The 22,047-nt window shown below is 42.2% G+C and overlaps 1 protein-coding gene across 1 annotated transcript in view; it reads right to left on the reverse strand.

The window, feature by feature from the left end:
• Positions 1-22,047, reverse strand: part of RGS17 (regulator of G protein signaling 17) — a 39,829-nt gene that overhangs the window by 9,046 nt on the left and 8,736 nt on the right. Inside the window, exons 2-3 of the mRNA XM_040238721.1 lie at positions 10,964-11,053; positions 8,641-8,875 (exon numbers count right to left, since the gene is read on the reverse strand). Of these exons, the coding sequence (XP_040094655.1) occupies positions 8,641-8,875; positions 10,964-11,053 (325 nt within the window). The remainder of the gene's footprint in view (positions 1-8,640; positions 8,876-10,963; positions 11,054-22,047) is intronic.

Genomic DNA, 22,047 nt, shown 5'->3' on the forward strand with positions numbered 1-22,047 from the left:
ATATTTACCTTAATATCTGGTGGTTTGTTTGAAAAGGTTGTCTGTCAGTCAAAAGACGTGTAGAGAGGTCAAATAACAAGGATAACCCTCGTGAGTATGACAATCTATAGTTTCATCTTGTGGCATCTTTGTGCTTCGACTGTGGAACATCTATAATACAAATTAGTGCGGGTGGATCCCAGCATGGGCCTGAGCCTAGGCCCCCTAGGATTCACCTCTGAGTAGTGCCATCTCATCTGGGGTCCAGTGCCTAAGGCACCAGGGAATTTCCTGTACAGACTTGGACAAGAAAGTTGAGCAGCACTAAGACAACCGCTATTCTCAGTAATGCAAATTCTTTTCTTAGTCTTCCCAGACTCCCGTTTAGGGGGTGAAGGAACCATGTGTGCGCAGTCGAGCCCCGCACTGTGCGATCCTTTGGACTGTAGGATTTTTCAGGCAAGAATACTGGAGTGGGTTGCCATTTCCTGCTCCAGGGGATCTCCCGCCTCAGGGATCAAACCCATGTTTCCTGCATCTCCTGAATTGCAGACAGATTCTTTACCACTGAGCCACAGAGAAAGGGAGCAAAGCAGTGTTGCAATAATAGAGTTAAAAGACAACCTACTCCTGTGGGGCCGGGCACAAGACGGCCCTGACCGACTTGGCAGCCCTGACCTAGCAGTCTTAGCAGTCCTGGAAAAGCTGGGAGTGTTGAGAAATGGCGAGTGAAACTAATAAACGCGGGACCGCCCAGGCCCCAGGGAGGAGACAGGGAGGAAAAAAAGCATGGGGCTCACAGACATAAAACTATCCACCAGCAACTCCACAAGGAGAAGGCGATGGCAGCCCACTCCAGTACTCTTGCCTGGAAAATCCCACGGACGGAGGAGCCTGGTAGGCTGCAGTCCATGGGGTCGTTAAGAGTCGGACACAACTGAGCGACTTCACTTTCACTTTTCACTTTCATGCATTGGAGAAGGAAATGGCAACCCACTCCAGTGTTCTTGCCTGGAGAATCCCAGGGATGGGGGAGCCTGGTGGGCTGCCGTCTATGGGGTCGCACAGAGTCGGACATGACTGAAGAGACTTCGCAGTAGCAGGAGCAGGAGCAGCAACTCCACAAACTAGCTGGGAGGAAAATGAAATGAAAGCTAAAGGTTCAACGAGAGTGTGGGGGTAAAATGGGGAGAATGAAAACAGAAATCTTGTTTGTGTGACTGGGGGAAACCTGGGTCAAACTGAATTATATACTATGCATGGAGCTAATTCACGAGAAGTACGTGGATATGGCCAAAAGGCAGCACACCAAGTTTTGAGCCTGACTTCCCCTTTTGGCAATAGAGATGCAATGAAAATTTTGATTCTTGGGACATTGTTTTGGTGGAATTATACTGAAAATGATGAATTACCACCGAAAGTCTTTTATCCTCATAAAGACCCTCCTAAGTTAATTCCTTGAACATTTTTTTTATATACCATGATTTAATTTTCCCACATTTTTTCATTTTTAGTTTTACTGAAGCTGCTTTATTTACTATTTTTTTCTAAGTAAAATACTGATTAAATTTTTTTCCTTTGTAAGTTCATGTTAAATTTTTACCAACTATAGTTTCTGCTACCGGAGATGTTCTTTATAATTTTAACTAACTTTGGTCTTCTCATGTAAAATTTTGTAAGTTTGAAGGCTATCTGATTCTCCTATCTGTTTTAATACACTTTTTACCACACGCATTTTTAGCCATATTACTTTGGGTCGGTTATTTCTATGGAAAATAATTATACATTACAAATAAGACTGATCGTTGGAATGCATTTATTGACGCAAAGATCGTTGGTACAATAAAGTGGAGTAACCATACTCCTGGTGGCATATAACAGTGGGAAAGTTTATCTTGCTTCTGAGGGACAGTTCAGACATGTGATGAAGGTGCTAGTTCTCACTGTGTCTCAAACTCTAAGTTCGGGTTCATAGAAGTCCAGAGTTGTGTCATGAATAGAATACTAGACAACGGAATAACTAACGAGCATACTGTAGTTGGAAGAGCTGCACTTGGAAACAGAAGATCTTGGGCTTGTGTTCCCTCTCTACCAGATATAATTTTACTGTCCCTGCTTTACTTCTTCGAGAATCAATTGGTTTTGCTATAAAATGGTGCCATCTGTCCTAGAGGCTAAAGGATTATTGTGATTCATATTGTAATAGTATCCATAGAGCATTTTATCAACAACAAACTTTAAGCCCCATGTAAGACTATGCCAAAGCCTTTGACTGTGTGGATCACAATAAACTGTGGAAAATTCTGAAAGAGATGGGAATACCAGACCACCTGACCTGCCTCTTGAGAAACCTATATGTCAGGAAGCAACAGTTAAAACTGGACATGGAACAACAGACTGGTTCCAAATAGGAAAAGGAGTACGTCAAGGCTGTATATTGTCACCCTGCTTATTTAACTTCTATGCAGTGTACATCATGAAAAACGCTGGGCTGGAAGAAACACAAGCTGCAATCAAGATTGCCGGGAGAAATATCAATAACCTCAGATACGCAGATGACACCACCCTTATGGCAGAAAGTGAAGAGGAACTAAAAAGCCTCTTGATGAAAGTGAAAGAGGAGAGTGAAAAAGTTGGCTTAAAGTTCAACATTTAGAAAATGAAGATCATGGCATCTGGTCCCACCACTTCATGGCAAATAGATGGGGAAATAGTGGAAACAGTGTCAGACTTTATTTTTCTGGGCTCCAAAATCACGGCAGATGGTGACTGCAGCCATGAAATTAAAAGACGCTTACTCCTTGGAAGAAAAGTTACGACCAACCTAGATAGCATATTCAAAAGCAGAGACATTACTTTGCCAACAAAGGTCCGTCTAGTCAAAGCTATGGTTTTTCCAGTGGTCATGTATGGATGTGAGAGTTGGACTGTGAAGAAAGCTGAGCACCAAAGAATTGATGCTTTTGAACTGTGGTGTTGGAGAAGACTCTTGAGAGTCCCTTGGACTGCAAGGAGATCCAACCAGTCCATTCTGAAGGAGATCAGTCCTGGGTGTTCTTTGGAAGGAATGATGCTAAAGTTGAAACTGCAGTACTTTGGCCACCTCATGTGAAGAGTTGACTCATTGGAAAAGACTCTGATGCTGGGAGGGATTGGGGGCAGGAGGAGAAGGGGATGACAGAGGAAGAGATGGCTGGATGGCATCACCGACTCGATGGACGTGAGTTTGAGTGAACTCCGGGAGTTGGTGATGGACAGGGAGGCCTGGCGTGCTGCGATTCATGGGGTCGCAAAGAGTCGGACACAACTGAGCGACTGAACTGAACTGAACTGAAGGTAATAATAGTACTACTACTACTCATTTATCATGTGTATAACAACACCTTTTTGGTCAGACCCAATGCCTGTAGATTTCATATCAGTTTGAATTTTACCTTCTCAGAGTGACCTTACTGGACTAACCTTATCCTAATGACATCACTTGACCTCCACTCCATCATAATGTTTATCACAATTTTTAATTACTTGTCTTTGACATGATTTGTCTGTCTTCCTAAAATGAAAGCTCCTTAAGGTTCACCATCATACCCCTAACATCTAGGCCACTACCTTGCTCACAGGAAGTACTCAATGCATATTTTTGAATGATAATATGTATGCACAAAGAAAACTAGAAAGATACAATCAAATGAGTCCTGTTAGGAAAAACTGATTTAAATCATCAAAACTGTTAAATTCACATAATTTTGCATGAAGAGGCATCTGTCTGTGTGCACACATGGGACCACATGTCTATCACATATACAATATTTTTAGATAATTCTGGTTTTTAAATAGGCTTTTTGCTTTTTCCTCCTAGATGGCAACTATGAATAGAAGGAGTTCAGGGTGAAATGAGAAGAAAACAGTAACTACTACTATAAAAACTGTCATTCAGCAGAACTTGAAAGTCATAGATTTAGTGGGTTTTAGAGCTTTTCCCTGGAGAAGGCAATGGCACCCCACTCCAGTACTCCTGCCTGGAAAATCCCATGGATGGAGGAGCCTGGTAGGCTGCAGTCCACGGGGTCGATAAGAGTTGGGCACGACTGAACGACTTCACTTTCGCTTTTCACTTTGATGCATTAGAGAAGGAAATGGCAACCCACTCCTGTGTTCTTGCCTGGAGAATCCCAGGGACAGTGGGCCCCCGTTTATGGGGTCGCACAGAGCCGGACACGACTGAAGCGACTTAGCAGCAGCAGCAGCAGCAGCAGCAGCAGCAGCAGAGCTTTTCCCAGGCCATTATTTTATAAAATGAGGAAGCTGAGGCCCCAGAACACTGAAGTGAGTTGCTTAGTGTTCGACGGTTGAGTGGCAGGCCTAGATTACAGCCATGGTTAAGGACAACACCATCACCAGATATCCGAACACACATGCTGCTGCTGCTGCTAAGCTGCTTCAGTCGTGGCCTGGAGCCAGCATGAGGAGTCCCGCCCGTGGCAAAGGTCATGAGGTTAAGGGGCCCGACAGGCGGCCGACTCTGTGCGGACCCCATAGACGGCAGCCCACCAGGCTCCCCTGTCCCTGGGATTCGCCAGGCAAGAACACTGGAGTGGGCTGCCATTTCCTTCTCCAATGCATGAAAGTGAGGAGGGAAAGGGAAGTCGCTCAGTCGTGCCCAACTCTTTGGGACCCCATGGACTGCAGCCCACCAGGCTCCTCTGTCCATGGCGTTTTCCAGGCAAGAGTACTGGAGTGGGGTGCCATTGCTTTCCCCCCAGAACACACATAGTTTTCTGTAATTCTGATAAGTCTTACAGTTGTTGCAGGATTTACAATTATCTCTTTGTTTATTAGCTCAATGTTGCTTAAGTTGGTTACAACTTTTTAATCAGACTGTTTGATTAAAGTTATTTTGCTGAGCTTATCTTTTCAGTGCTTAATATGAGCTGCCACTGGCAACTGCAATGCATAGCCAGGCTACTATTCGTCTTAAATCCCTCTCTATTACTTCCATTTGAGCTGCCTTTGAGGACCTCACATAAAAAGAAAACTTACTTTTGAAAGAAATGACATTTTTCATTTTTAGATTTTTTTAAATTTAAAATGTGGTCATTTCCCCTCTTGAAATGGATGCTACACCAAAAATGAGAGATATAGTGAGTCCCGATTGTCAACATCTATCTTATAAGATAATGTTTAGGTTGTCAAAAATGCATATAACATAATCTTGAAACAATAAAATGTAATTTTCAGCACACTGGCTTCATGAAGGAAATATGCTATGTTGATAACATTTTAAGAATGGGGACCTCCTCTACATTTAATAGGCTTCCCTGAAGACTCTTGAGAGTCCCTTGGACTGCAGGGAGATCCAACCAGTTCATCCTAAAGGAGGTCAGTCCTGAGTGTTCATTGGAAGGACTCGTGTTGAAGCTGAAACCAATACTTTGGCCACCTGATGCGAAGAACTGACTTATTGGAAAAGACCAGGATGCTGGAAAAGATTGAAGGCGGGAGGAGAAGGGGACGACAGAGGATGAGATGTTTGGATGGCATCACCAACTCAGTGGAGATGAGTTTGGTAAAACTCCAGGAGTTGGTGATGGACAGGGAGGCCTAGCATGCTGCAGTCCATGGGGTTGCAAAGAGTTGGACACAACTGAGCAACTGAATTGAACTGATGGCTCAGTTGGTAAAGAAATGTTGGCAATGCAGGAGACCCAGGTTCTGTCCCTGGGTTGAGAAGATCCCCTGGAGAAGGAAATGGCAACCTACCCCAAAAATCCTGCCTGAAAAATTCCATCAACAGAAAAGCCTGGCAGGTTACTGTCCATGGGGTTGCAAAGAGTTGGATATGACTGAGCAGCTAACACTTTTCTACATTTGACAAAGGAGACCATGATGACCCAATCAAATTACGGTAAAATGAAAGTCTGGTGAAGAAAACTAAGGTTCTAGTTAAGAATAAAGTCCTGACAACTTGCAGCTATTTAGTTACTACCATTTTACAAATGATTCAAATGTTCACGGTCTTTAAAAAATATTCTAAGTAGAAACCGTTTTAGAGTTTCAGAGGTAGGGACTAATTATCTAGCTCCAAAGTAGGAGATAGATTCCCGACTCCATTTAGTTTGCAGTGGCTGCTGTGCAGACTGTGTTAAGAGAGATTTTGAGGTTGAATCTGGGTGCAAAAGGGAGGATCATGGTGTGTATGCGTTAGTCTCACAGTCGTGTCCGACTCTTTGTGACCCCATGGACTGTAGTCCACCAGGCTCCTCTGTCCATGGGATTTCCCAGACAAGAATACTGGAGTGGGCTGCCATTTCCGTCTCCAGGGGATCTTCTTGACCCAGAGATCGAACCTGAGTCTCCTGGATTGCAGGCAGATTCATTACCACCTGAGCCACCAGGGACACCCAAGATGAGGAGAAACTGACCATGTCATTTGCTGGGACACAAGGGCCTTAACAGCTGTCATTCTGGATTTGGTTCACTATCCTCTGTGCCCCTTTATACTTTCAGTTTGGTAAACAAATCAGCTGAACACAGAGGCCCAGATAAAAGTGAATTAACTTATCCCAGGCCACACAATTAAGTTGGAGCTGAGTCAGGACTAGAATCCTATCCATCGGAGTGTTAATTTAGTGTTCTTACTACTATATAGTCAGGGATCTGTGAAGTTGACATTAATACACTAGTAAAATTCAGGTAGAACTGATGAGATGATGATGTTCTAAAGAGACCAGAAACTTGGAGAATGTATTTTTAGGATGCAGAATTTTAATGGTGTTAGAAATACAAAGTGGCATCAGTAATACATGTATGGAGGCTATAGAAAAAAATCATCCCCACCTGGTTTCTATGACTACCTTTTTTTTACCTTAATGCAGGAAATAAAAAAGGAAGACAATCTTTTGTATATACAATCCAAGGTTTCTCATTTTGCAGAGACAATAATACTGAGGTACTCTGGAATACCAATGGCACTTATAGAATGGCTGATACATTAAAAAACAATTACTTAGGAATACTTGATGGGAAGTGAAATGGCTTATATAATATTCCAAATACAGTCAATAGACACAGTGAAAGTGAAAGTCGCGCAGTCGTGTCCAACTCTTTGTGACCCCATGGACTATACAGTCCATGGAATTCTCCAGGCCAGAATACTGGAGTGGGTAGCCTTTCCCTTCTCCAGGGGACCTTCCCAACCCAGGGACTGAACCAGGGTCTCTTGCATTGCAGGCAGATTCTTTACCAACTGAGCTATGAGGGAAGCCCAGAGTAGACACAACTCATCTTACAGATTTCAAGGTAAGGAGTGTAAGACAGGTTGGGGCACATCAAATGTGGTAGCAGGTCGATGCACATGGCCTGTTTCCAGGGAACATAATAAATGTCTGTGTGCAGGAGAGGGGAGTGAAGGATAGAGTCTGGGGGCAGAAAGTACCAGGTCAGAACATTTACATGGACAGGTGAAATCACAGTGGATTAAGAGAGACAGAAAAGAAAAGAAGAGGGTGACATGCAGAAGAGAAGGCATTCCAGGAAACTCTAAATTAGCACTCTTAAAAGCCCTGGTGGAACTCACTTACTCAGCACTTCAGAGGCTGGGCAACTATGAGCCGCTCCCCACCCAAGTGCTTGTAACTCTGGGAGCTGGACCCTTTCTCGGGAGCAAATTGATTTTTAAAAAGTTAATGGAAAGGTATTAAACTGGTTGTTTGAAATGTTCCCTATTTATTAGGAACATTCTAGCGATGGGAAGAACAGCTTGCACTTACCAGTAACAGGAAAACGAGAACAAGTAAAATGATTACCATTACGCATCTCTCCCCCAAGAAGAGTAATGGGGAGATGGATGCAGGCTCAGACACTCAGTCACTCAGTCGTGTCCGACTCTTTTCAACCCCTTGGACTGTAGCCTCCAGGCTCCTCTGTCCATGGGATTTCCCCGGCAAGAATACTGGAGTGGGTTGCCATTTCCTCCTCCAGGGAATCTTCTTGACCCAGGGACCAACCCTGCGTCTCCTGTGTCTCCTGAATTGCAGGAGGATTCTTTACTGCTGAGCCACGAGGGAAGCCCAGTGGGTCACAAATGGTCATTTTTCAGTTCTATAAAAATTCTAATATAAGCATTAACATCAACATGCTTTTTTGAAGCATCAACATTCCCACCCCTCCCCAGACCAGAGGTTTTCAAACAGTAGGTATGTGGGAAACTAATTAAAGGTACAGATTTCTGGGCTCTATTTTCCAAAATTCAGGTTCAGAAGTTCTGACTCGGCCTCGAGAACTTGCTTTTCAAACAAATGCTCTAGGAGATTCTCAGGCAGGTGATCTGAGGATCACACTTTGAGAAACACTGCCCCAATGTAAGTTCTTTTCCATTTTAGTTGAACTCGGCCAATTGTCTTTACCAGGCTTCCCAAGGTTAGTTCTGAAAAGCAAGTCACTATCACAGGAGTCAGCCAGAGATAAATGATCAAAGCACAGTGGGAAAACCTAACCTTGAAACACTTGCTCAGGTAGATTCTTAGAATGGAATCTAGATTATCTACCCAGATAAATCTTCTAGCCTCTCCACACCCAATGCATTACTCAATTCGGACAGAGGTCCTTTTAGGTTCATCCTTGGTCTTAAGTAGCCCACATCAATCCTTTACAGATTTTTACCTCTTTTGGTGAGAGTATAGAAATGTAATCATCATATATCATCCTGGCCTTTTCTTCGATTACTTTTTTGTTCTGCTCTTTCTTTAAGTCTTCACAGGCAAGCCAGAAAAGTAGGTTCTCCTCACTGTATTCTGTTCGCAGGAACTCCCTGAAGAGGTTTCTTCCTGCCGGGGCCTTCATCATCTTGTCAAAATTTTGAGACCAGGACAAGACTTCATCTGAAGTGGGGTTTTGGCTGCAGAGACAGAAGGGGGCCATTATCAAAAGCAACTTTGGTTGCAGGGATGAGAAGTAGATAGAAATGGTGCCATCTAGTGGTCATATAGACTCAGTCCAGCCTGACCTGGCAAACATCTGCCAGGACTGGGCTAGCTATTTCTGAGTCTTGACAAAAGTTATTGTAGGTATAAGCTCTGTGTTTGGGAGCCAAGCATTCAAATAGCAAGGATCGACACATACTGCGCACATAGTCAACATCAGTTGGTCAACATCAGGGAATCTTGCACGCCAAGATTCCCTGACTATCACCAACTCCCAGAGCTTGCTCAAACTCATGTCCATCGAGTCGGTGATACCATCCAACCATCTCGTCCTCTGCCGTCCCCTTCTCCTCCTGCCTTCAATCCTTCCCAGCATCAGGGTCTTTTCTAATGAGTCAGTTCTTCCCCTCAGGTGGCCCAAGTATTGGAGCTTCAGTTTCAGCATCAGTCGTTCCAATGAATATTCAGGACTGATTTCCTTTAGAATGGTCATCAAAGATTCCTAATGAAGCTTGGACATTTTTGAACTGTAACAATCTACTGCAAATCTATTACATTACTTTGAAAGGCAAACTGAACTTTCTTGTTTGCATCTGATGTAGATCTTAGTTTCCAAGCCGTAAGATACAGTTTCTCTTTTCATCTCTGGTCGCTGTATTTTCACTTTTCACCGAATCAAAAAATAAGAACACATCAGGTGCCCTTTCACATATTTACCTAAACGTTAAGAATTATTCTGGTAAATATTATGAGTGAATTGTTACCACTGAATGGAGTTACCACAGCTTTTGAACTGTGGTGTTAGAGAAGACTCTTGACAGTCCCTTGGACCACAAGGAGATCAAATCAGTCAATGCTAAAGGAAATCAGCCCTGAATATTCATTGGAAGGACTGATGCTGAAGCTGAAGCTCCAGTACTTTGGCCACCTCATGTGAAGAGCTGACTCATTGGAAAAGACCCTGATGCTGGGAAAGACTGAAGGCAGGAGAAGGGGATGGCAGAGGATGAGATGGTTGGATGGCATTACCAACTCAATGGACATGAGTTTGAGCAAGCTCCAGGAGATGGTGATGGACAGGGAGGCCTGGCAAGCTGCAGCTCATGGGGTCCGCAGAGTCACACATGACTGAGAGACTGAATAACAGCAATGACAATTAAAAAGCACAGACCATTTACAATGACATCAGGGACTTTTTAGATATCTGTATTCAGGTTTTTTAGCAACTATTTCCCTGCAAAACCTCCTTTGCCTACACATCAAAGAAGTAAAGGAGAGAAGCAAAGATAATTTTGTGGCTAAATTGATCCTGCTTTTGCTTTCCTATGCCTTGGTATATTTAATAATTTTCCAACCTAAAATACCTTTGGTCAGAAAAGTAGTCATATTTATTTTTTCCTTACCTTTTGGACCAAATATTTTAAGTTGATTTACTATTATTCCAAGATGTCTGAACTTCCTCATTGGTTTAAAAAAATTTAAAAGACAGAAAAATCACTATGAAGCCTCAACATTAAAACCCTGAGCAGCAGAAAAAGAAAGCACCTGTCATTATACAAATAATCTACTTGTGCTTCAATTCTGTTCTGTAGATGCTGGGTTTCGACTTCTCATTTTGGAGAAAATACTTGGTTAGAGTCTGTTCCAACGGAAATGGGACCAAGGACCAGCTAGGTGCCTTGTCTGACTTAGGTAATTTCATATATCATTTTTGTTTTAGACTCTACACCTATAAAGAGAATGACTTAAAAAATTCTTAGAAAAGGGGACTAAAGAATTAGGGCAGTTTTTTGGGGGGGGCATGGTTAATTCATGTAGCAATCATTATTTTTGGAAAGAGAAGGATAAACTCAAACAATGTTTTAGCCAATAGTTGAACAGAGCTAACAGAAAGAGTGATAAAAAGGAGTTGCAAGCGCAAAACAAGATCTGCCAGACAGAGCGGGCATTCATTTCCCAAAACCATTTTCAGAAGTACCAGGAAGCAAGAGGCGATGTTTAAGCCCTGGAAAGAGGTAAACAGCACAGACACGCAAGACACAATTACAGCACAAATCACTCACCATTCCTCTAGGACCTGGATACTCTCCATCTTTGTGGTATGTGTGGGTCTTCCTGCATTTTCCCCTCTTTCTTCATTCCTAACAGTGAGGCTGTAATGTAGTATAACACTTTATTTTGTCAAGGGAAAACCAATTATTTAAAGAAAAGAAAAAAAAAAGTTCTAGGACAACACTTCATGGAAGAATTTTATTGTCAACTATGCGAGCGTATTCAGAGTACAAAAGAAGAAGCACCATTTTTAAATGACAGGCAAGCCCACGTCAACGAAGGGAAAGAGAATTATCATTTAATAAAGCAAGCCATAATCTCAAGAATGGGTGCTGTCACACCTTCTGACTTCACCCTTGCAAAATTTGAATTACTTAAAATCTTTACGACACCCTATGTGATTATATGCCTCAAAATTCGATATATGTCATTATATTACTCTTTGGAGCAATGCTATTTTGACTTGTGGTTAGTTCTATTCTTAATTTGATTTCAGCTGATTCTCCCCGCTTGATAGCTCTGCAGACCAGGCTTTCTGTGACTCTTCCCATCATTCCTCTATCCACTTAAGTTTGAGACAGCATTTGTATTTGACATTTTCTTTACCCTTTTATCTCTTCAAGCAAACCTACAATAATCCTAGAGGGAAAGCCAGTCACTCTGAGGGTTTGAATAGGAGAGCATTGGGTGGGAGGCCTTTCTGTGTCTCTGGGACATAAATTTGGGAATTCTATAGGATTATAGGAACTAGGTTATTGATATTTCTCCCAGCAATCTTGATTCCAGCTTGTGCTTCATCCAGCCTGGCGTTTTGCATGATGTACTCTGCACATAAGTTAAATAAGCAGGGTGACAATATACAGCCTTGACGTACTCCTTTCCCAATTTGGAACCTGTCCGTTTTTCCATGTCTGGTCCTAACTGTCGCTTATTGACCCGCATACAGGTTTCTCAGGAAGCAGGTCAGGTATCCCATCTCTTTAAGAATTTTCCAGAGTTTGTTGTGATTCAAACAGTTAACTGAGGGACTGGCCTGAACTGACAGGAACTAGGATAATCCCAGGGGCTTTAGTAACCCAGCACAAGAATAAGAATTCGCTGATTCAGGTAAACTAGCCAAGCAGCGTCGTGGTTCTAGGTGTAGACGATGTGATGGGGAGGTTATGGGCAAACAGGAAGAAGCAGGGTGGACAGAATAACTCAGTGGCCTTGGAAAAGTCAAGCTATTGAATCAGCCAATTGATCCCCTCTGTCTAGAAGCCAAGAAGCTTCACAAGAGCCTATCAGAGAGCAAAGGAAGTTGGGATGAAATCTCGCTCAGTCGTTCAGTCATTATTTATTCAATAAGGGGACATAGAAACCATTATTTTCTAGTGCCTATTATGTGCCAGCCACTGTCGTTTTACCTTTAATTTTACTATCCCCATTTTATAGATGAGCAACGAGAGGCACAGGGCTGTCTGTTAGTCACTCCATTGTCTCCGACTCTTTGTGACCCCATGGACTATAGCCCGCCAGGCTCCTCTGTCCATGGGATTCTCCAGGCAAGAATACTGGAGTGGGTTGCCATTCCCTTCTCCAGGGGATCTTCCTGACTCAGGGAACGAACCTGGGTCTCCTGCTTTGCAGGCAAGCTCTTAGCCACCAGTGAAATTCAGTTGGCCCAAAGGCAGGCACTAAATATGCAGTATGTTTGTAAATTGAACTCAATTCTCCTGAACAACCCTGTAACTTATTGAGTGCCTGTATCTGTTATTATGAACCATGCTCTCTGATAGACACTACGGTAATAGACTGCTTATGCGAATGCAGAAAAGTGTCACTAAATACGGTGGTAGCTTAGTGCATGAAGGCTTCCAGTAATTAGCTGTTGTTAATCTGGAACATCTGGGGAAGGAGACTGAGACAATATCTCATTAATTCATTCTCAGGTGCCAGGGTGAGGGTGGGAGAATGTAGCAAAGATTTGAAGGCAAAGGAGTCAATCTACAAATGAAAGTGAGACTAGATGGAAAATTCAGTCAGAGAGAACTTTCAATACCCGGAGATAAACGATAATGGAAAAGAATACGAAAAAGAATGTATATGTACGGGTTTGCGTGCATGACCAGCCGCTCAGTTGTGTCCAGCTCTTTGCAACCTCACAGCCTGGAGCCAGCCAGGCTCCTCTGTCGGTGGAATTCTCCAGGCAAGAATACTGGAGTGGGTTGCCATTTCCTTCTCCAGGGGATCTTCCTGACCTAGGGATCGAATCTATGTCTCCTGCATCTGTGTGTGTGTGTGTGTGTGTGTGTGTATAAATCACTTTGCTGTACAGCAGAATTCAGCACAACATTGTGGATCAAATACAATTAAAAAATGTAATCCTCAAAAAAAAAAAAAAGTGGATGATCTGGAGAAAAGAGAAACCTATAGGAATTAAAAGAATTCTTCAGTCAGAAAAAGGACACCTAAGTGAAAACTGTCATAATGAAATAAATTCAGTTCTTCTCTATCAACTTCTAGGGAAAGTGGCAGATTTTATTGGTGTAGAAAACCTCTCACAAAGGTGGTGTGGCCCAGGGAATTCTAGCCAAGTGTCACTCAAACATCCAGAAAACTGAGGCATGCCCTGCAGAGAGGCAGCAATTAATTCCTGACTGCTCTCAGCCTTCAATGTAGGGAAGCCTGAGGAAGTGGTGAGGTGGGATTCAGAGAGTCCCCCAGTTGGTTGGGGGGCTGCCTGTGGGCATTGTGAACTGGCTGCAGCTCAGGAATGTGTTGGAGGAGAGCATCATTAACTCCTCCAAGTGTCTTTGAGGAAGAGTGCCTCTCTGGAATTTGACATATTTCCAGTAATGATGGGAAAGTGGGTGGGGAGGTAGGAATACACCACTGATAATATTGCGTGAAATTTCCTGGAAGAAGCTAATGACGGGAAATGTATAAAATATGCAATTTAGGGTGAAAGTGAAAGTTGCTTAGTTGTGTCCGACTCTGCCATCCCATGCACTATACAGTTCATGGAATTCTCCAGACTGGAATACAGGAGCAGGTAGCCTTTCCCTTCTCCAGGGGATCTTCTCAACCCAGGGATCGAACCCAGGTCTCCCGCCATTGCAGGCGGTTTCTTTACCAGCTGAGCCACAAGGGAAGCCTGCAATTTAGGAGGTAAATTCTAAATAGAAAGATCACATTTAAATAGAAAATTAGTACTCATTCTGCCAAGCTTCACCGAGCTCTTATGTATGTGTGCACACACAGTGGGGGACTATAAAAATATTAGGACATGAGGTTGCTTTGCTGATTAAATAACAAACCCCTTAAGAATTTATTTTGGTTACATTTCCATACTGTGTCCTATGGAGTGTGCTACACCAATGCAGATATCCTTAATTTCCACATTTGTGGAAAAAAAAAAAAGTGTTCTCCATTGTGTCTTCGCTGTAGAGCAACAAGTCTGGACTCCACACACATGATTCACAAGTTTCTGAACATGAATTCTGGCTCCTGTATCTGTTTCTGTGATATTTACAAACATCCCAAATGCCAGCATACTAAAGTGATCATTATGAAATATTGGGTTGTGTGTGTGTCTTTTATTTCTACAGATGGTAAAATATGGACACATATTTGTACTAAAACTACTTATAACAGACATTCATTCAGTAAGTGCCTAACTGTTCACCGTTTGCTCCATTTCTTTTTTTCATTTTTATTTTAGTTTTGGCTGTGTCGGGCCTTAGTTGCAGCAAGTGGGATCTTTTGTTGCGGCACTTGGATTTAGATCCCTGACACATGGGATCCTAGTTTCCCGACCAGGGATCAAACCTGCGTCCTCTGCATTGCAAGTCATATTTCTAACCCTGGACCACCAGGGAAGCCCCTTGCTCCATTTCTTGATCTGGTATTGGACACAACATAGTCCTGTAGAAAGAAGTTGACTTTTAGCAATCACTGTGTCTTTTTTAATCAACTCCCCTTTAGGACCATTCTCTAAAAATTGGTTTCAAAGTTTCAATTATCAAGAACTACCGATGATGTCATTTTAAAAGATGAAGAGAAATGGAGACAATGGTAGAAGACTTGATACTAGACTATTTTCTATCTATGTCTTAGACATGTCTGTCCCAAATTTCACTAGGTCTTGGTCTAAGTAATACAGTCAGTGGTTTTTTTTAAGGTAATAAAATACAGGACATATTTGCTGTGAATCAACATATACGTATAATATGTGCTTAAAAAAGCTCTAAAAGGGGAGAAAAAAAACAGTCATGAGGGGTCACGTGGAGACATGTTATTTTTCACTTTTATACTGCTCATAACATTTTAAACTAACATTTCCACTTTTTAAACAACTGAAGCCATTTCAGAGAACAGAATGCATAACAATGCTCACTGTGGGAGTCTTGATCAAAGCTTAAATATTTTATGGGAGAAAATGCCAATAGTCTATGCCAAGAATATTAAAATAAGCATACAAAATCCCGTTAGAGATTTCTTCAAATAGTGACTTTAGGAAGAGAAATACATTTGGTATACTTTAGAAAATAAGGAAATATGTCCTTTTTATGTGTGGGTGGGTTTCGTGTTTGTTTACTGACGAGTGTGGATAGTGGGGTAGAGAAAATATTACATACTACTCTTGATCCAGTTTACTTACTGGTTCTTCATCATGGCTATGTATGGGACCTGTTTTGGAAGGTCTACTTTTTAAAGAAAAACAACTGGTTCTTAGGGAAAATCCTTGAAATGGTTGTAAACAAGATGAAAACTTTATAGTAGCCCTGTTAACTCTGAGATAAAGGCTGAGGACAAAACCACATATGTCTTTACACAAACCATCAACTGAGGAATTTATTAGATGTTTCAACTTAATACAGTATGACATCAAGGCTCAAGAAAGAATCAGTCATTGGTAAAAGGAACTCATTATTTTGATATTCTCACATTTTACCATCAGCTTTTCCTTTATATGTAACAGTTCTACCTCAAATTTCCTAGTGCAAAAATGGAATCAAGTTCCTTCAGGATATGGAAAAGAATTGGTAAGTTATTCTTTAAATGTTTTATTTTTCTCAGTCGAAACATCATGGTAAATCAATACTACAGCTTTACTTAGGAGTCAAAGACAATTTACAAATGTGTATGAGACAGTTGATTTATGCAAGAGCGTCTGAGATGGAAAGTCAAGATGGGCAAGACAGAGGCTCTGAAACTGAGGCGTTGCGACAGGTAAATAGGCATCATAGAACACCGTACTGAGAGCTGAGTTAGATGTGTTTGTCAGATGGAGACCGAGGCAAAGGGAATTCCAAGCAGAGGGGGAAGAGCTGTGTAGAGTTGTGAAAAGGCATGACATCAACATCGAACAAAGTGGACAGATCAGATGTTTCAAGATGGGAGCGATAAATTAGAACAGGCAGTGAGGTGTGATTAGGTGACGAGCCAAGAAAACAATGAGGTGGAATCCAAATCTCAGATCTCCTTTAAGATGATCTTGGCTTTCCAAGCTTTACTTTCCTTACTCACAGTGGGAACAAAGACTAAACACTTGTAGCAAAAAGGCAAATTATTACACATGCTTAATTCAGTTCAGTTCAGTTCAGTCGCTCAATTGCATCTGACTCTTTGCGTCCCCATGGATTGCAGCATGCCAGGATTCCCTGTCCATCAGTGGAAAGGCAAACTGACTGCATACTTAAATTACAATTTAAATGACTGCATATTTACCCAAGTTTTCCCTTTCAACTTGAGAGAATAAACCCTTACACCTTGCTGTCATTATACAACCCATTTCTTCTTCACAACAGTCTTGGAAAGTAAGCAGGTGTTTTTTTTTTTTTTTAATTAATCATTCCCATGAGTCAAGAGGACGTACTCGCCGAGGTTGACTTAGTGACTACCCACAACTAAAACATATCAAGCCTAGCCCTGGAACTCCTGCCTTCCGCCTGGTTTCACACTCATTTTTGCTGTGCAGAGTTTCTTTTCTTGATACAGAGGAATGAATCGTGGTATTTTACCTTTTCAGGTATTTACTAAATGGGTTGCTCTTCAGCGTTTGGAAAGGGTAAAACCTCTTATTGCAAATCCTCTCATCACAGCTCTCAGTCTCTAGGAGGTATTGCCAGGAGGACTGAATATGCAATAGATATTGGCCAGGAACAACTTCTCAGCTCCCTGGGACGTGAGACTGCCAGGGAGAAAGGAGCTGTTCTAGAAGCTCTGACAAAGCCTGACAAGGGAAAGAAGAGGTGATGCCACTCGTGACTACAGAACAGTCGTCGCTACTGCAAGGAGCCTCCCTGGGAGGCTTTGCTTCCACCAGCAAAGACAACTTTGGGGAGAAGCGGATTGGGAAAGGGGCGAAGCACCGATGCATTGCTTAGGAAAGAGTATACAAAGGAAGAGAAACGGGAGCGGAAGGGGCATAACCATATACCCTCTACCATTTCAGACAAATACGGATCCAGTTATAATCAAACCTATGACATGAACCTCATCTCCTTCCTTTCTAAACTCCGGTGAAACGACTTGGTTTTGAATGGGGTGTGGTGAGGATGGGAATGGTGGTTAGAAATGTGTCTGGAAAGGTTATACAAGACTTGTCCCCAAAAAACACTGCCCCTAGAATTACTCCTCCTATTTTTCATAATAAGGTATCAAATATTATAAAATAAATGTTTCATCTGGCTTAAGCTTTTATTTCATTGAGTTAAAACCTGTCAAAAGTAAAATAATCTGCTACTAACACTCTGTCCGCTAGAGGGCAGTGTTGCCTTTATAAACAATGTTTTCATCAACTCAGAATTTTTAAAAAAAGGAGAAAGTTTCTGAGTTTATCCTTATTTGGAAAAAAAAAACTATCCATATATATGGGGTTTACATAATTACATTTTCTAAGGACTTTTAAAAGGTCATCAAATTTTCTGTGAGTGAAATAAACTCAAAAGCGATAAATTCAATCTTGGGCTAAGTCGCTTCTTCAGTCGTGTCCGACTGTGTGTGACCCCATAGACCGCAGTCCACCAGGCTCCGCCGTCCCTGGGATTCTCCAGGCAAGAACACTGGAGTGGGTTGCCATTTCCTTCTCCAGTGCATGAAAGTGAAAAATGAAAGTGAAGTCCTCAGTCGTGTCCGACTCTTTGCGACCCCATGGATTGCAGCCTACCAGGCTTCTCTGTCCGTGGGATATTCCAGGCAAGAGTACTGGAGTGGGGTGCCATTGAGGTGTGTACTCAGATGGTAAAGCGTCCGCCTGCAATGCGGGAGACCCAGATTCGATTCCTGGGTCGGGAAGATCCCCTGGAGAAGGAAATGGCAATCCACTCCAGCACTCTTGCCTGGAAAATCCCATGGATGGAGGAGCTTGATAGGCTACAGTCCATGGGGTTGTAAAGAGTCAGACACGACTGAGCGACTTCACTTTCCTTTTTGTTACTTAGGAAGTGTTCTGGATACTTCTCACTCTAAGTCACTTTAACTTAGGAGTATTTTAGTCTTAAAAAAAGGGTCAGGCATAATCCTATTAACATTATAGTTGTTCTTCCCAATGATAAGCTGTTTGAACTCTTAATATGTCTATGCTGGGGTAATATGGCCTGAAGATACATTCTTAGAATAAATTAATTAGAAAAGATTTTAGACTACCAACAGGCAGGATTTTTTTTTTTTTTTCCTTAAAATGTGTTCAAAGAGCCATTGAGAAAGTGGATCTCAAAGGATTTCAGTGCCAGTTTGGGCTGTATGTTAATTACTTCTTTTGCTGCGAGGTAAAGACAAAATCACTTCATCTTCTCACACTTGGTCTCTTTCTTACCAATTTCTCTCTACACCTGCTTCTGTTTGAAAAGATAGGTTTCCAAAACTCTCTTTTTTTTTTTCAAAACTCTCTTTTTCTATTGGTATTAAATTTTTGTTTCTATCGGTATTAAATATTTATTTCTATTAGTATTAAATTTTTATTTTACTTTATTTATTTCTATTGGTATTACATTTTTATTTTTATTTCCATGTATTTTAGGTTTATGGACATTCAATTGGTTTAGGATGCCAACTGCATTTACCAAGTTATTACCTGGTTAAAATCTGGATCTACTATGTTAGCTTATGTTTAGTTAAATAACTGAAGCCTCCTATTTGGCATATATATAGTTTCTTTTTTTCCCCCTTAAAATTAAAAGAATTACAGAACTGAATATTTAGATGTATTTTATATAATATATGCCAATCATTAGAATCCTCGACTTCAGTTCTCAGGTTGATTGAAACCCCTATTTTAAGCTCTTCCTTCAGCCTACTATAATTTTCGCTGTAAGTCATAATTAAGTTAGTGGATGCTTCTGTGGGAAAGCAAGTATCTAGGATGTGAAAAGACCAACTGGACTTTTATTGAGTTAGTAGACACTGTTATTAAAATGGCATGTAATCACCCATGTCCTTAAATGCTTCAGTTAAGTTGGAGTTAGGCTTCTCGTTTTAGTTAACGTGTGTGTCTATTATAAAAAGCAGAATGAAAAGGTTAAAACACCAGCAGCTGATACTCCGAAAAACATCTGCTAGCTGTCCCTTACCCATCCATAGCATTCAATCCTTCCCAGGGATTTTCCAGTTACTGTGTGTGTGACTCTGTGTGGGATTAACAACTACGATTGAAGGTGATAATCCTGATCTTTGGGGAGACTTACTTAATCTCAGAATATGATGAACTTAGAACACTCTGGGTATCAATGAGTGTGTGGTCCCTGCTCTATAGAACTCAGGGAATATTGAGTTCTATCTGTACTCCTTTATACGAGAGTTGAAGAGAAAGGACCAGGGATACCCAATGTAGAAAATAGGTTCTGTTGCATTAACTGAGATACAAATAGAACACACTAAGCACACAGTGGCCAAATTCTACGAAATCTGAAAATTTCCTGTCAGCCTGAGACTTGCAACTAATATCTATCAATAAACGATTATTTAGGGATTCCTTAGAAAGTACTGAGAAGGCAATGGCAACCCACTCCAGTTCTCTTGCCTGGAAAATTCCATGGATGGAGGAGCTTGGTAGGCTGCGACTTCACTTTTCACTTTTCACTTTCATGCATTGGAGAAGGAAATGGCAACCCACTCCAGTGTTCTTGCCTGGAGAATCCCAGGGACGGGGGAGCCTGGTGGGCTGCCGTCTATGGGGTCACACAGAGTCAGACACGACTGAAGCGACTTAGCAGCAGCAGCAGAAAGTACTGAACCCTAAAGTAACAGGTATAGGTATGTTGTGAATCCCATCTTAACAGATGAAGAAACTGAAGCTCAGAGAGACTGAAGTGAAAGTCGCTCAGTCATGTTCGACTCTTTGCGATGTTATGGACTGTACAGTCCATGGAATTCTCCAGGCCAGAATACTGGAGTGGGTAGCCTTTCCCTTCTCCAGGGGATCTTCCCAACCCAGGGATCGAATCCAGGTCTCCTGCATTGCAGGTGGATTCTTTACCAGCTGAGCCACAAGGGAAGCCCCAGAGAGACTGAGAAACTTGCCAAATATTTCATGGTCATATGTTATAAAACCAGGATTCATCCAGGTCTAATTCCAGTGTGATTTTCTTCCCTCTCCCATGCTGCTTCTTCAAAGTCGGCTTTATATGAGGAAAGCATGTTATTAGAATTTGTGTGTCATCTTTAAATATGGCTACACCGCATCTATTTAGAATGAAACACATGGAGTTATTATTCGACTATTACTTATGATATTGGTAAATTAAAAGTTTCTGTGCTTTTTTTTTTTAATACAAAAAAGTAGCAATGAAATATATTTTCTGCTTAGGAGCAGATGCTCCCAGGCATGAAAGTGAAAGTGTTAGTCGCTCAGTCCTGTCAGACTCTTTTAATTTCAATCAGATGTAGGGAAATTACGACATTTTTCAGATAAGCAAGGGGTAGCAAAAATGTCGTGACTTTAGTTTTCATATTATTATTGATTTGAAGAGGCTGGGGTGGAGTGAAGGAGACAATTCTTAAATATTGTCCAGGTAGCTAATATATTTGGCTAGGATTTACAAGGGCTGGATTTCATCTTGTTTTAGAAATTGAATAATTTGATTAAATCAGAAAGGAAACCCCGGCTTCCCTCATCTTGAGTCTTCACTCCAAAAGATCAGGGTGTCTCAGAGCCTTTGGAAAGGGGTGCACTCGGCAACGTTTCTCTCCAAGTTTTTCCTCCTCGTGCACTTTAAGGAGAAGTTTGATTCTCTGAGTTCACTGACCACCTCCCGGTGGACCAGACGACAAGATGTTTTACAATCCTTATCCCTTTGGACCTCCCTGGTGTGTTTGCAACACCCATCATTCCCCTTTGTGTGAAACTCTCCATTCTCTGGGCTGCTGTGCCGGCCCCATGCTATATGTTGTATGTTACCTCCCACACCATCTATTCTGTCTTCTGTGTTTGCAGAGCTGCACCGCTCTTCCCTGAAAGGCTGGCTGGTATTTCCCGAGGTTTCAGCCTGTAGTTCACTGCTCTACATGCTAGGTCATCTTATCTCCTGTGTGCTGATGACTCCCTGCTTGTTCTATCTAATCAAGACCTGCCCTGCAAGCTTCAGCATCATTTCCGCAACTAATCCTTGGGTACCACCAATGGAGCGAGTCCAGCCGGGCCTAACCACGTCCTCTGCCAACACGCTTCCCCCTCTCTGAAGGCTCCGTCTCTCTACACCAGCTAAGGCAGCTCCTCTATACTGCCACCACGGGGCCAGGTCAGGGCTGGCAGCCCCCACCACAAGCTCTGAGGCTTCTACCCTCTGACCTTTCCCTCCCCTGCCTCCTTCATCCTCAATCCCCTCCCAGGCTCCTCACACTTGGCCTCTCCCCTCTCCATCTTCCCTTGCACGTCACAGGAACCATGACCCAGGTGGCCCCGCGGGCGTCCCCAAGACACCCAGCAGGACGTGTGTGTCCCTGGTTCCTCCCTGAGCTCAGGCTGTGAGCGCCTGACCTTCCTAGCTGGCTCTTGCTTTCTTCTAGCTGGACTTAATCTTCTTTCTCCATTCGTTTTTGGTTCTTTCTTTCTACTCTTTTCAACAAGACTGGCTATAATGTTTTCATTGAGTATTTTATTTTCTCCGTACCC

This window comes from Oryx dammah, unplaced genomic scaffold (genome assembly GCF_014754425.2).
Source record: "Oryx dammah isolate SB20612 unplaced genomic scaffold, SCBI_Odam_1.1 HiC_scaffold_4, whole genome shotgun sequence".
Lineage (NCBI taxonomy): Eukaryota > Metazoa > Chordata > Mammalia > Artiodactyla > Bovidae > Oryx > Oryx dammah.